Source organism: Drosophila serrata, unplaced genomic scaffold, assembly GCF_035046125.1.
Source record: "Drosophila serrata isolate PLE 108 unplaced genomic scaffold, ASM3504612v1 contig_241, whole genome shotgun sequence".
Classification (NCBI taxonomy): Eukaryota; Metazoa; Arthropoda; class Insecta; order Diptera; family Drosophilidae; genus Drosophila; species Drosophila serrata.
Window position 1 is genome coordinate 1624331 of NW_028257139.1, and position 13072 is coordinate 1637402.

At 42.2% G+C, this 13072-nt stretch overlaps 1 protein-coding gene across 1 annotated transcript; it reads right to left on the reverse strand.

The window, feature by feature from the left end:
* Positions 1–4909: 4909 nt before the first annotated feature.
* Positions 4910–12257, reverse strand: hb (zinc finger protein hunchback). Its single transcript, XM_086831797.1, has 2 exons — positions 11734–12257; positions 4910–7893 (listed from the first exon to the last, which is right to left on the reverse strand). The coding sequence occupies exon 2, from the start codon at positions 7883–7885 to the stop codon at positions 5513–5515; it is 2373 nt and encodes a 790-aa protein (XP_086687923.1). The 5' UTR covers positions 7886–7893; positions 11734–12257; the 3' UTR covers positions 4910–5512.
* Between the last annotated feature and the right edge of the window lie 815 nt (positions 12258–13072).

Consider the following 13072-nt stretch of genomic DNA (forward strand, 5'->3'; position numbering starts at 1 on the left):
CTTTTAATGCTGATCAAGAATATATATGATTTATAGGGTCGGAAATGACTCCTTCACATCGTTCGAGGCTCCTGACTAAAATTGGAAACCATATTATTAGATTTAATTAAAACCCCTTGCTTGTATATTTTTTTCACCCTTTGCCAGGAAAAGTCTCTTTACCGACTCTCTCCCAGGATTCTATTATTTCAGTGTTGACTTGACGGCATCTGGTGAATGTGTTTCCAGGACAAACAAGAAGTAAAGGCTGCTGGAAGAGTATGAAGCCCCGAAATCAATCGACGGGCCCTCACCAATTTTCGTATTGTTTGTGGCAAACTGACCAAACGAGTCCAGCGTTCTAGTGCAAATATGGGATAGAGGCAAAAAACAAAAAAGAACTCGCAGGACACGCGTATCTGTGCAACCCCCACACTCACTCACTCGCACACACACCCATCCAGGACGAGGCACACGCTGTTGTCAACTTCCTTTTTGCCTTCTCTCCATAACGGATGCTGGACATTATCGATGGAGTGGAATGGGATCGGCAATGGCATTGGGAACGGGCAGCGAGTCCGGAGTCCGCTTGCATATATTTTTAACCTTTTGTTGTTTTTCGTTAACTAAAGTGCCATCAGGGGCAGATGTTTTTTCCATCCCAGTCCCAGTCTGAGTTTTTCTACGACTATATAGTATCCTCTTCTTTTTTTTGTCTATCCATTTACATGTAAAGTGGACATGGTGGACGCATTCTGTTTGCCGAACTGTAAAAATTGTTTTGTTACTTTCGCTGTCGCGAGTTTCCTTGGTTTCCTTTCCCCCGCTTTGTTTATTTCCCACTGGGCAAGTGGGTCCTTTATGGATCTCTCCTGCCAGAAGTATCCTTCACCGCCACCACCACCAGCGTCATCACTATCTTATGGATTTCCTCTTCCGCACGGCTTTAATTTTGTATAGTTTTGCATATTCATCAACTGATTCGCTGCAATTAGTTTTGGTTTTTGCTTTTGAATTGTATTTCGGATTTTGCGGTTGAATGGCATAGATGACGGTTGCGATGATTAACTATCCTGGTGGGCATTCATAATGCAAGTTGAATAGAGATTTAAGCTGTGGTCGGTCAGTGTACTATTAAACCGCATTTAAATTTATTTGAAAAGGATTCTCATGGCTATTGTAAGGAAAATATTATATTATCATTGGGTTTATATACTTTCATTTTGTTTTCAAAAGGTTTTTTAGTTTGTTCTGCTTCTTAATTGTAAATATTCTTAATAGATTTATAATTTCATATTATTTCGCATATCTTGTTAATCTGCATATGCCCAAGTCTGCTCTTTGTATTTTAATTTCTGTTCTATAATATTGTATTTCTCTGTTACACTTAGTTTACTTATACATCTTAGAGTCCTTTCACATTTTCTAATTTCTATATTTTGTCCTAATATAATTAGGAGTTTTATAATAGCCAAACTCGTTCTTTAGTTAATGTATCAGTATGATTTACGACACGCGACTACTAGAAAGATCTATTGCCAAGTCTTAACCCTCATAATTGATCGCCACGCCAAAAACTCAGATGGTCAGCGCATCCTTAGCGCTTGTTAGCGGCGGCAATGGCTACTTAAGGATTTAAGGATTCGCTACACCCACCTTAATCCCACAAGGTCGCACTCCGGTCAGCTGTTGGACGGATCGAAAGGATACTCTCTCTTTCACTCCCACCTTCAGCGCTGGCTCGAAACCTGGTCAATTCCAGGGAAAAACTGTTTACAGATATAAATTATCCAGGGGTTCAACAAATCCTTAAGGTGGCTCTAACATGACGTCACGCTCGAGGATCGACGAAAGAATCGCCGCTCATAATTAACCCACACACAGATGCTGGCGAGGTCCCTCGTGATCCGGGCGGTCGAACTGATCCTGCCTGGTAATTTTCATAATTAAAATGCGTAAAGTTGTGGAAAAAAGGAGCCAGAGAATTTTTTCGAATTGTTCCCGGGATCTGTATGTGAATGTGTGGGCGCCGGCCCTTAAGTCCACTGATGCTATCAACAGCTCTGCGAAGGCGGCTGTTGGACAAGGGGTGATCGGTCCAAAGTAGAGGGGGTGGATTGCTAATCATCGGCTGACGATGCTGCCTCTCCCGCTGCTTCATGTGGCCATTTGTGAACCCCAGGCGCGTTTTAATCAACTAAACACCCACAACATGAGCTAGCCCCTGAGTGCTATTCCTGGGGAATGTGAGTGAAAAACCTTGTAGACCCCTTTCCTCCCTAAAACAGTATGCTATTTTGGGTTTTCTGTTTTTATTTTTAGGGCCAAGGCAAGCTAAAAATGGCAGTCCCAAGCCAATCCCTTGCTTTCAGCCGTAACCAACACCAAATCCTTACTCCGAAATACAAAATCCAACCCCATCCCAAAATGGCGGAGAGTGCAGGGGTGGTGGTTAAACATAAATACCATATTTATGGCTCTGCTTCAGCCCAGTGGGATATTTATGCCAAACGTTATTATTTATATCTACACAGAGGGAAAAATTAAAGCAATTTGGATATATTATCCCCGAAAGTAACAGATATATAAGGAATATTTTATCATAAATATATATATTCTAGAGAGTTAAAATTAAACCATTTTGTATAAATCACAAGCTTACGTCTTTATTGTACATTTGTAAGTAAACAACATACAATTTCTTAAGCTTTTTTCCAAGTGCAGTATTAAATTATTCAATTTATTTCTGAAAGAAGAATATATTGATATTTGTCAAGAGTAAGGGGTTCCAAAATAAAACCCCCAAATTATGCACTGCGAAAGTGTGCCATGCGCGTGTCTTTGTCCTAATCAATCAGAACATTGAGGGGTCAAAGGTGAATCAATAGTTGGGAAAAAAGGAAAAGAGAGAGTGCAAAAAACAGCTGCATCTAGCAAAGAAGGAAAGATACCCTAACAGGACCAAAATTACACCTTTCAAATGGTCAGCAGACGGGCAATTGAACTATTTGAAGAACTCCCAGGCTACAAAGTGGCCAGGACCTTTCTCTATCTCTCTCTCTCTGCTGTCTCCTCCTCCTACACATCTCTGGTTTTTGTCTATTTTTTTGTCTTTTCCGCAAACAATGGCCAGCAGCAGGACCAAAAAAAAGATGCAACAAAGCCACAAGCTGAGATAAGAAGCGGTGAACAAAACCAAAAACTATGGATCGTTAGCTCGGGTCAGGACAATAAGGTTAGGGGAACTGGTCCTTAGGAAACGTCTCCTGCTTCCGTGATAAACATCTTTCGCTTGCGGCGGTCACAAGCCAAGAGCTCAACAAGGACAATGGGCAATGGCCAAATTGCCAACTTAACTTCGCTCAAATGAGCAAGGATCTTCGGACCCAGCTCTGACTTTAATCCAAAGGGGATATGCAAAATCTAATTTGCGATAAGATCTACGGATTTTAACTTAAAAAACTTAAAATTAACTTAAAATTTTTAAGCCATCATCTCAGGCCAGCAGCCAGCCCTCACCCTTGATTATCATCGAAATTAATTCCGGCCATAAATATCAATTATTTTGAATATTTTTAATGAGGAAAAAAGGCATTTAAACGAAATTTACATGGAAACAATTTCAAGGGAAGTGCATTCTTTCTTTTTTGAAATTGTTTTCATCCACCAATCGGAATCGAACGACAACAGTGCAGCTAAAAACTATTTTTATAAAATTGAGTTTTCACTCAAGACCCAAAAACTATAGGAAAATTTTCCCTCCAAGCACGCGCCAGTTGGCTGAAGTGCGTTCAGCGCATGCGCGCCAACCGAAGATCGATCTCAGATCCCAAGTGATCCCAGATCTAGGATCCCATGCTGCGTCATCTTCCGCTGCCACTCCCTCCGACATCTCCAACGCACGCGCTTATGAGTTTTTCATTATTATTATATAATTGTTCCCTCTCCAAATGCAATGCGAATTGTGCGTTTTCACGCAAAATGTCAATAATCCATCAAAATTCTATATAGAAAAATAAAAGGAGAGTCCTGGGGTCCGTCCAATTTGTTTGGTTGCGCCCGCACACAAATTTTTTGTTATATGTTTTTCTTTTCATTTAATAACTTGGGTATTTAGCACATGATGGAACAGTTTTTCGTTTTTGAAATGTAAGAAATAACTTGTACATTTTCTCAATATCTTTGCCTTGGATGGTACGATACAATAAATCATGTGTCAGAGGGATCTCGTGTTGACAGTGGCCCTTGGTCAAGCCGTGGTCTTTGGACATATGCTAGCATCTGGGCGATGAGTTGAAGATACATCCTTTTCTGGGGTTATCCCGAAATATACATATATTTATATATAATTTATATTATAAATTATTTAAGGGTTTAAAAAAATCCTAAGTTTCTAGTTCTAGTTCTAGTTCTTCACAACATATAAATATATGTTAGATATAGGAACAGAGTACTTATTCATGGAATAATAGTTTACAAATCGTAAACCATAAACGATTTCCTATAACACAAATCTGTGAATGATTATAAATTTATAATTACTTAAAAAACCTCTTCAAATTCCCCATTGAAAATGACAAAAATGTATAATGTCTTAATCTTTATTTCATAATTACATAAAAACATTTTGTGGGCAAATCTTAGGCTACTTTTATTTACTTAAAAAAGATTTATTTAGTTGTTTTCTTTTTAAGGATTACACTGGGCGCACATCGAAGTCTTGAATATATTTTCATGGCTTTGGCTTACTTCTTTTATGGAATTAAATACTAATTTTGATCCGTTCGCTCAGATGGCGGGCAGAGCTGCTCGTTTTTAAAAATCTCTAAATTTGTACTTCTTCTTTCGTCAGTTTTCAGTTGCATCGAAAATATTGTCATTGGTGCCAAAGTGTTCTTTTGTTAAAATCATAAATAAAAACCTTGCGAAATAATATATTGAATAAATTTTATTTATTTGATTTCGTTCGTTTCATTTTCAGTTTTTTGGTTTCGACTAACAGAGAATACTGAGAGAATATCAGAATTGAGCATTTGTGTAGGTTAAATAAGACTAAACATTTAATAATTAATAATAAAATATACTCGTATGTGTATGTGTGTTAAAAACTATATTTTATTAATTTGACTTTGGACTGTTTGTTTCGTTTGCTTGTTTCGCTTGACTTGTCTTACAAATTAGTCGTAACTTAGGACTACCTTTCTTCAATCATCGATGATAATTTTTTAAACCTTTCTCAGGGTTCTTAGTCGATTTCGAAAATATGCAAGAGAGGGAGATAGAAAAGAGAGAGAGTATAGAGTGAGATACAGATGGAAAGTGGCTACGATTCGATACAGTTAGTCTAGATATTTAAACTTAAGGGCTAGGATTAGTGAGTTTGTAGTTGCTAGCGGCTTATTTGGCTTAGGTATGTACAATTCTCGACAACAAAATAGTTTGAATGGCTTAGTCTACGCATATATACAATTCTGGACAACGATTATATTGATAATAGTGATAAATAATAATAACAAGGTGGTGGCGGTGCAACTTAGGAGTGTGCATTCCGGGCCATGTGGACGAAGAGGCCGACGGGTCCATCGCACTTTTCGCCACACATGTTGCACTTGAACACATCGTCGCAGCTGTGGTAGCCCATGTGGATGGTGTAGAGCACGGCGTCCTTGAAGAAGATATCACAGTACTTGCACTCGTAAATGGCCCCCGCCGCCGCCGGTGTTCCGGATGCCGGATTGGTTGCACCCGCATTTCCGTTGCTGCTGGCATTGCTGTTGGTGCTGCTGTTGCCGTTGCTGTTGCTGCTGCTGCTGGCGTTGGAGCTGTTGCCGGAGCTGGAGGCCGTGGAGCTGGCACTGGTATTGGCCTGCGGCACATGGGCCGTCTCCATGGACTCATCCGCCGAGCTGGTGCCCGAGCAGGGCTCTTCGGGCAACTGCTTGTGCCCAGCAATGGGAGAGGATGCTGTGGGCATAACGCTGGTTGGTACCTTAAGCTGCTCGGGGGATGTCATCGCCGCCGATTTAAGCTGCAGCAGGGTGTCCAGCTTGAGGACACGTCCTTTGCGCCGAGAGGCATTAGAGCTGCTCATCAGCGGTGTGGCTTCTTCCTCCTTCAGCTTGAGATTCATGACCAGAGGCTGCTGCTGCTGCTGCTGTTGCTGCTGCTGCTCCTCCTCCTTCACCGGTGTTCCTTGCGATAGATCCATGGCGGAGTCCACCGACTTGCGCTCGTACTCATCGTCCTGCTCCTCCTCCTCCTCGTTGTCGCTGTGCTGCTGCTGTTGCTTCTGCTGCAGTTGCTCTCGCATTCGCGGCGACAACTGGGCCAAGACGGCGGCCTGCTGCTGGGCGGCCAGCATCTGCAGATTGAGATTCCAGTAGGGGAAGAAGGCCATGTTGCGATTCTGTTGCAGCAAGCTGGCCAACGGTGGCAGGAGATTCGCCGTGCTAGACAGGCTCGAGGCCTGCTCCACGCTGGTCACACTCTTGGCGGGCGAGGCGGGCAGCGGGAGGACGGGAGAGGCCAGGGCAGGAGCTGAGTTGGTCTGGGCCAAGGGAAATCCTTGCAGGGCGGCACTAAGCTGAGATGTGGCTGGTTGAGGCTGCTGCACTGCCTGTGGCTGCTGCTGCGGCTGCTGTGGCTGCTGCTGCTGCTGCGGTGCCACAGCTGCTACATTCGGATGCTTCCGGCTGTGGCTGCCACTGCCATTGGTCACTGGGCCGCCCGACTTGCTCTTAGGACCACGGCGCGTGCCGTAGACATCGATCACCAGCGAGGGATTGGGTGTGCCATCCTCGTCGAGAACCATTCCGGGCTTGTGGCCATACTTGCGCAGATGGAGCTTGAAGCTGTGGCAGTACTTGGTAGCATAGTCGCAGTCGGCGCAGCGATACTGGTACACTGAGCTGTGGGACTTGCGGTGCGAGTTGAGCATGGACTTGTTGACGCAGGTGTAGCTGCACTTGTCACACTGGAAGGGCTTCTGGTTCTTGTGCTTGCGGATGTGGTACTCCAGGTGGTGCTTGAACTCGGTGACGAAGGGACACTTGGAGCACTGCAGAATCTTGTCTGGTTTCATGTGGGTGCGGGTGTGCGCCCAGAAGTCTACCTTGGTGATGGCCACAACCCCGCATGTCTTGCACTTGTAGTTCTTCATCTTTCCATGAGAGTTATAGATGGGCATGCGAATGTTGGTATCATCATCCTCCGACTCGGCCATGTACTTCATATCCTCACTGGAGTTGGACATCTGGTCGTGCTCCTTCTCCGGCTCCATGTTCGACTGGCTGGACTTGGCCGGCGACTTGGGCGGCGTAACATCCATGGGCGGTGTGAGGGCTTGCAGCTTCTCGCTGGTTGGCACCGCAACGGGGGCAACTGCTCCAGTTGTGGGTGTGGGCTGTGGGCTTGGACGCAGGTTGCCGCCATAGAAATGCTGCATGGGAGTGGGCAGACCGGGCGGCGTCAGCGGATTGAAGCCACCCATCAGGTGGTGATGATGATGATGCTGCTGCTGGGCTGCCTGGAAGTGCTGCTGGTACTGCTGCTGCTGCAGCAACTGTTGCTGCAGTGTGGCATCAAAGTGTTGCAGGCTGTTCTGGTCGTTCTGGCTGGGCGAGGGCGTCATGGCGCACATAGTATCCATGGGCTGTTGCTGGTGGGACTGATGCTGCTGTTGCTGTTGCTGCTGCTGCTGGTGATGCTGCTGCTGCTTGAGGAACTGCTCCAGCTGACTGCTGGCCGCCAGGGGAGAGGGCAATGGTGACTGCCGGGGACTGCTGGCCACGCTGTTTCCGTCCAGGTGGTGACCCGGCTCCTGCTTGATGTTGGCGGCAAACATGCTGCTATACCAGGCGTTGTGCTGCTCGTAGTTGGCCGTGGCTGTCGGCTCCCAGTTCTGCATCTTTACGGCTGTAATGAGGGAAGGCGAGAGAGAGAGGTGTTAGTTAATCACTGCGCCTGCGTCGTGTTTTTTCTCTTTATTTTTTTGCTTTGCTTTTTTTCCTTGTTTTTCGCTTGTTTTTCTTTATATTTCTTTTTCTTTTTTTGTTGTGTGTGTGTGCCACCCCTAAAGCCCTGTCGGGGTGGAAACCACCATACACACACCCTCCCGACAAAAAATTTGAGTGATTCCTGAACAAAATGGAGAACCCGGTGATGGCTACAGTAATATCCTTTGCCACATTCACCTACCGTTAAGGGGCCGCTTTCGAAGTGTATTCCAAATCTTCGGGATTTACGCAGCAGACTCTTGGCTTTGTGGATTTTTCTAGCTGGGAAATGCTGCTATGCAAATGTGCTGTGTTGTCGCTGTGTTGTCGCTGTGCTGACAAACTCGGTACTGACTGAGCAACTGCAGCGGAGATTGGCTTATATCGGACTCAGGTAGACGGGGCGCACGCGTCAAGGGATTAGACGCGCAAAGGGCGACGGGAAGTCAGGTACAGGTCGCGGATCGGGGATTGCGCGCTTGATCCATTCTGGATTAGAGCACGAAATTGGTGCGAAAACAAAAAAAATTACGCGCACTTGGATTTGGATGATCCGGGAGCTTAGCGGATGGGCCAGCTTAGCACGGAGAGCTGCGAATTTTCCCTCGGTTTTCTATGTGGATTAAGCTAGGATCTCGCCGACAGCGGGAAAAGGCAAAGGCAGTTCGAGTTTAATAATAAAAAGCAAAAGGATTTAACTAAATTAACGGATCAGAGATTTCTTACAGCTGGCGGGTTTCTTATTTTTTTTGACCTCAGGTTAAAACTGATATTCTTGGTAATATTTCTAACGTTATAACCATCTTTTATCTAGCAGAAAATTATATATTTAAGTACTGACGTTATACAGGAAATATACTCTAAAACCAGCACAAATTCTATTTGCATTTTAAAAGTCTTTTCACAAAATTATTTTTTATATTTCTGCCTGGAGCATTCTCCCAGCACTTGCCCCATGTTTTCCATTTTCCCAGCAATATTTTTTCCGCAAGACTTTTCACTTTGATTTGCGTAGTTCTACAAATAATTCGACCATTAATTTTTTTCCTTTGCTGCACTGCATTTTTCCTATATTTTTTTCAATTTTAGCAATTTCCAATTTCGCGCTGAAAAATTGTGCAGTGGCGGGGCTGCATTTTTGGGTAATTGTTTGTGCTTTTAAGTAAATATTATTAAAAACGCAAAACGACAGCAGGGCGGTGTGGCAGTGGCGGAGGGGTGGAATATTATGCGAGTGGGGTGTGCTATCTGGCAGCTAAAATATTTGCAATACTTAGCCGTAATTGATGGTGCAGGAAGCACAGAATGCATTATTTGCACAAAATGAAGCTTAGCATATTTATTTAGTTTCGCTTTTGTACATAGCCGCATCTGCATCTATTTTACTTTTAAAAGAAAACCAAAATTAATTGGAAACAAAGAGGGGAATTTTCGCATTTTGCCTGGGCTTTTTTGTGCCATGCCCAACAAAAACAGCAGCAGCCAGGAGCAACAGCAACAAAGCCAAAACTAAAGGCCAAGTGTAAAATTAATATTACGCCGCATGGTGCAGGAACGGAACGGGGGGCGGCTGCTGCAGGGGCAGCGAGTGCAGCCAGGCAACCGAAACTGCAAAAGTAAACTAAACATGTGCTAGTCGTTTTTGCCCCCTCCAACCCATGCCCCGCCCCCTTTTGTAACCCCCTCTAAAAATATCATGAAAATGGCAAAAATGGAAAAATTCAAAAACGCAGAAAATGCGCCACAAAAAAATGTTTTTGTTGAAAAATCAGTACAAAAAGTGCAGCCAAGAGAAGGATATGCCAGAGAAACTATATAGATATTTTACAGAATAAACACAGATGTGGTCAAAATAATAGAAATTTGTTTGCTTTTCAAATATAATCAACAATTTGAGGAAATAATAAAAATGTAATAATAAAATATATATAATAATAATAATAATTTTGATAATTTCTGTATGGGATACTCCAATACTAATGCTTTTTATAAACTTATACATTTTAGAATTATTTTTAATTGGGTTTCTGCAATTTAATATAAATTTAAAGGTAAGTATATTTTATATTAAAACTTTTTATTAAATAAAAAAATAAGTTATCCATATTTAAAATATTTACAAAAACTAAGCTTCATATTTTGATCCAAGTTATAGATTTATGTACCAGATATTCAAGGTACATATATGCCATAACATATCACCATGTGCTGCTGCTATCTTGGAGCAACTTGTTAAATGCAATTTTTTGGAGCTCTGCCTGCTTAGGGAATTTTTGAAATTGCTGCCGCTGCTGCTGCTGCTGAACTGATTCAATGTCATTTGCGGTTTATAAATACATCTCCTATAATATGTGCATATTTATTTTTAATGCAACTAACAAAGCCCCATTTGTTTTTGATGATGATTTCTGCTCGGTTCTTTTTGTCAGAAAACATTAAAACTGTCGACTGACAATCATTTCGGCATGTTTCTCTATGCAACCGAGATCTTGTGATGATGCCGATCCTAAAAAAACACCTCAAATTCATTGCCGACAGAGGCCACCTTAAGTATTTATTATATCTGCAAATGTATTTCACATTTTGGCAAGTGCCAAACAATTTGCCATTAAAAAATTGCAACCGCTGACTTTGAATTATAGTTCGATGTCTAAATTTAAATTATTAAAAAAGAAAAATTAAAACACACAAAAAAGAAAGAAAGAGGAAAATGCATTTGCCAAAGGAAGAGCAAAAAGAAATTGGGAGGAGGAGAGCAGGCAAAAAAAACAACATGAAAGTCGACATGTAAACAAATAAAATTAGCTGTCAGGCGTGGAGGGGGCGGGTGCATGGGGAGGGGCAGGCTTCTGCTGCAACTGCGCGGGCAAAAAACAAGTTCACCCAAAGATCGGCCAAAAGCCAGACAGATTTAAAAATATTGTTTTAGAATTTTTGCCGTTTGCATTTTTAGCAAATGATTTACCACTCGCCGAGTGTGTGTGAGTGTGTATGAGCTCCTAGTGTTTGTATGTTTTCCGTTCTTAAGGTTAGACAGAAAAAGAAGCACTAGACAGCCACAACAGACAACAAGAAAATGCAGAAGATCATGAACATAAAGGACCAGATGTAATGGAGATAATACATCAGCGAAAAAGCGTGCTAAAAAGTGGGCGTAGGGAGCTATAAAAAAAACGGGAAGCATCTTTATCGCATCAGAAAATTAAGACTAACTTTAGATGAGTCTTGAGCAAAATCATAAACTTATCAAACATAAAATGTAATTGATAAACTGCACTCGAAGTCATTAAGTAAATTGTAAGTTTTATGACAACAGTTTCTTTTTATAAGCGTTTGCTTAGTAAAATAGTTTAAAATGAATATTCAAAATATGTTTTCTTTATATAAATGGTAAATTAAAAAAAAAATATAAATTCTAATTAACAACATGTTAAAAAATATATAATTAATACTTTACAAGTCTATCAAGCCTAGTAAATTTAGAACCAAATGAAAAATGCAATATATCCCTGGATGCCACAACAATTTGCAATTTACCCTTGCCTCCAAATAGATTTCTTAATTTCTTAATTCTTGTTTATTTGTTTATCCGTGGGAGAAAACCGAATTACAGCCGGGAGCTTTCAAAGATTTCTTCTACTTGCATGTGTTTTTTAAGATTTATTGAAGGCTAACTTTGGCAATTCTCCGATTTGCTTTTATTTACGCGAAAATTCACTTTAAGCACTTATAGAAGGTAGCTTTGAAAATGAATATTTACCTTTTTTTTGGGGGAAAGGCTCCAAGGGAATTCTCCAAGTGGATCCAGCAACGGTACCCGCTCTCAGTGTCGCGGACTGGCTCTCTCACGCTCTCTATCATGCACACTTGACCGCGACTCCGTTAAATCACACACACGCACTGTGGGCAGGCGGCAGTGCGTGCGAGGGGGAGAGGCGATGTGGGGGCTACTGTTCTTGCTCTTCGTTTTTGTCTATTTTTTGGTTCCCCGCTTTTTAGCTTTTTTGCTTCTTTTTTTGCGCGGAATTCGCGCATGTGCGGGAAAAAAGAAGTTTGGTAAAAATAACAATAATTTGGCAGAACAGAGTTATTATTTTATTAGATTATTATTCTTTTTCTTTTTTTTTAACACGAGCACGGTTTATGTTTTTTTAAAACGGGTGATATTTTGATTTTGCAGCTTTCGTTTACGTTTCGTCCTTTGGCGTTTGATTTCTGTTTTCTTGCTTTTTCTCTTTTTGTGGGGATGCTGCTTTCGTTTTCGGGATTCAGAGACGACTGACCGAGAACCGTGCTGAACTGGCTAAATAATATCTAAAAATCTGCTCCGCATATTGCACTCGCAAAACCTACTCAAATGTTGGCACTCAAATCGGAAATCTCAAAACTCAATTGCAAAGAAGAAACAAATGTCAGAAATGCAACAAAACAAAGAGCGGGCGAGAGTGAAAGATAATGAGAGAACGAGAGACAGAGCTCAGCAGCGATTACAGAAAAACTCGAGAGAAACTCACTCAAAGCAGCGGGATGCTGTAAGTGATTTGAGTCGAGTGAACTGCCCCAACCCCAAAAGAACGGCATCCCCATGGTGAACTCACCCTCCGGCACGCGCGCTCTCTCTCGCTTTCGCACCCACTCTCCCTCTCGCTCTCTGTATCCCTGTGTGTCGTCTAGTTCGGCATCCTTTGGATGCATTTCGCCGACTGCAGCTGCCTTTTTTGGCTCTTTTGCCGTTTTTTGGCCACTCCGCTTCATTATCGATTATTGATTTTTGGCCAAGAGAGGGAACCATTGTGAGAAGGGGGGTGGAGATGGGGGTTAGGGGCTCTCCTTCGCAACTTTAAGCCCAGACACATTAACAAGTTAGCTCAATGCAATTTGGCCGATGGAAAGTTTCGTCTGCACATTTCTTGTTGCTTTAACACATTTTCCGCACTCTGTGTGCCACCGTGTGCGTGCTTGTGGGTGTTTAATTAGGGAAAAGCTTTGCAACAATTCGGGTTTAGAGTTTTATTTTTAACAAGGACTTTTGCTTTCGATAATCCCAAATTGATTTGAAGGATTTACAATTAATGTAAATAATTTTTTGTAGATAATTA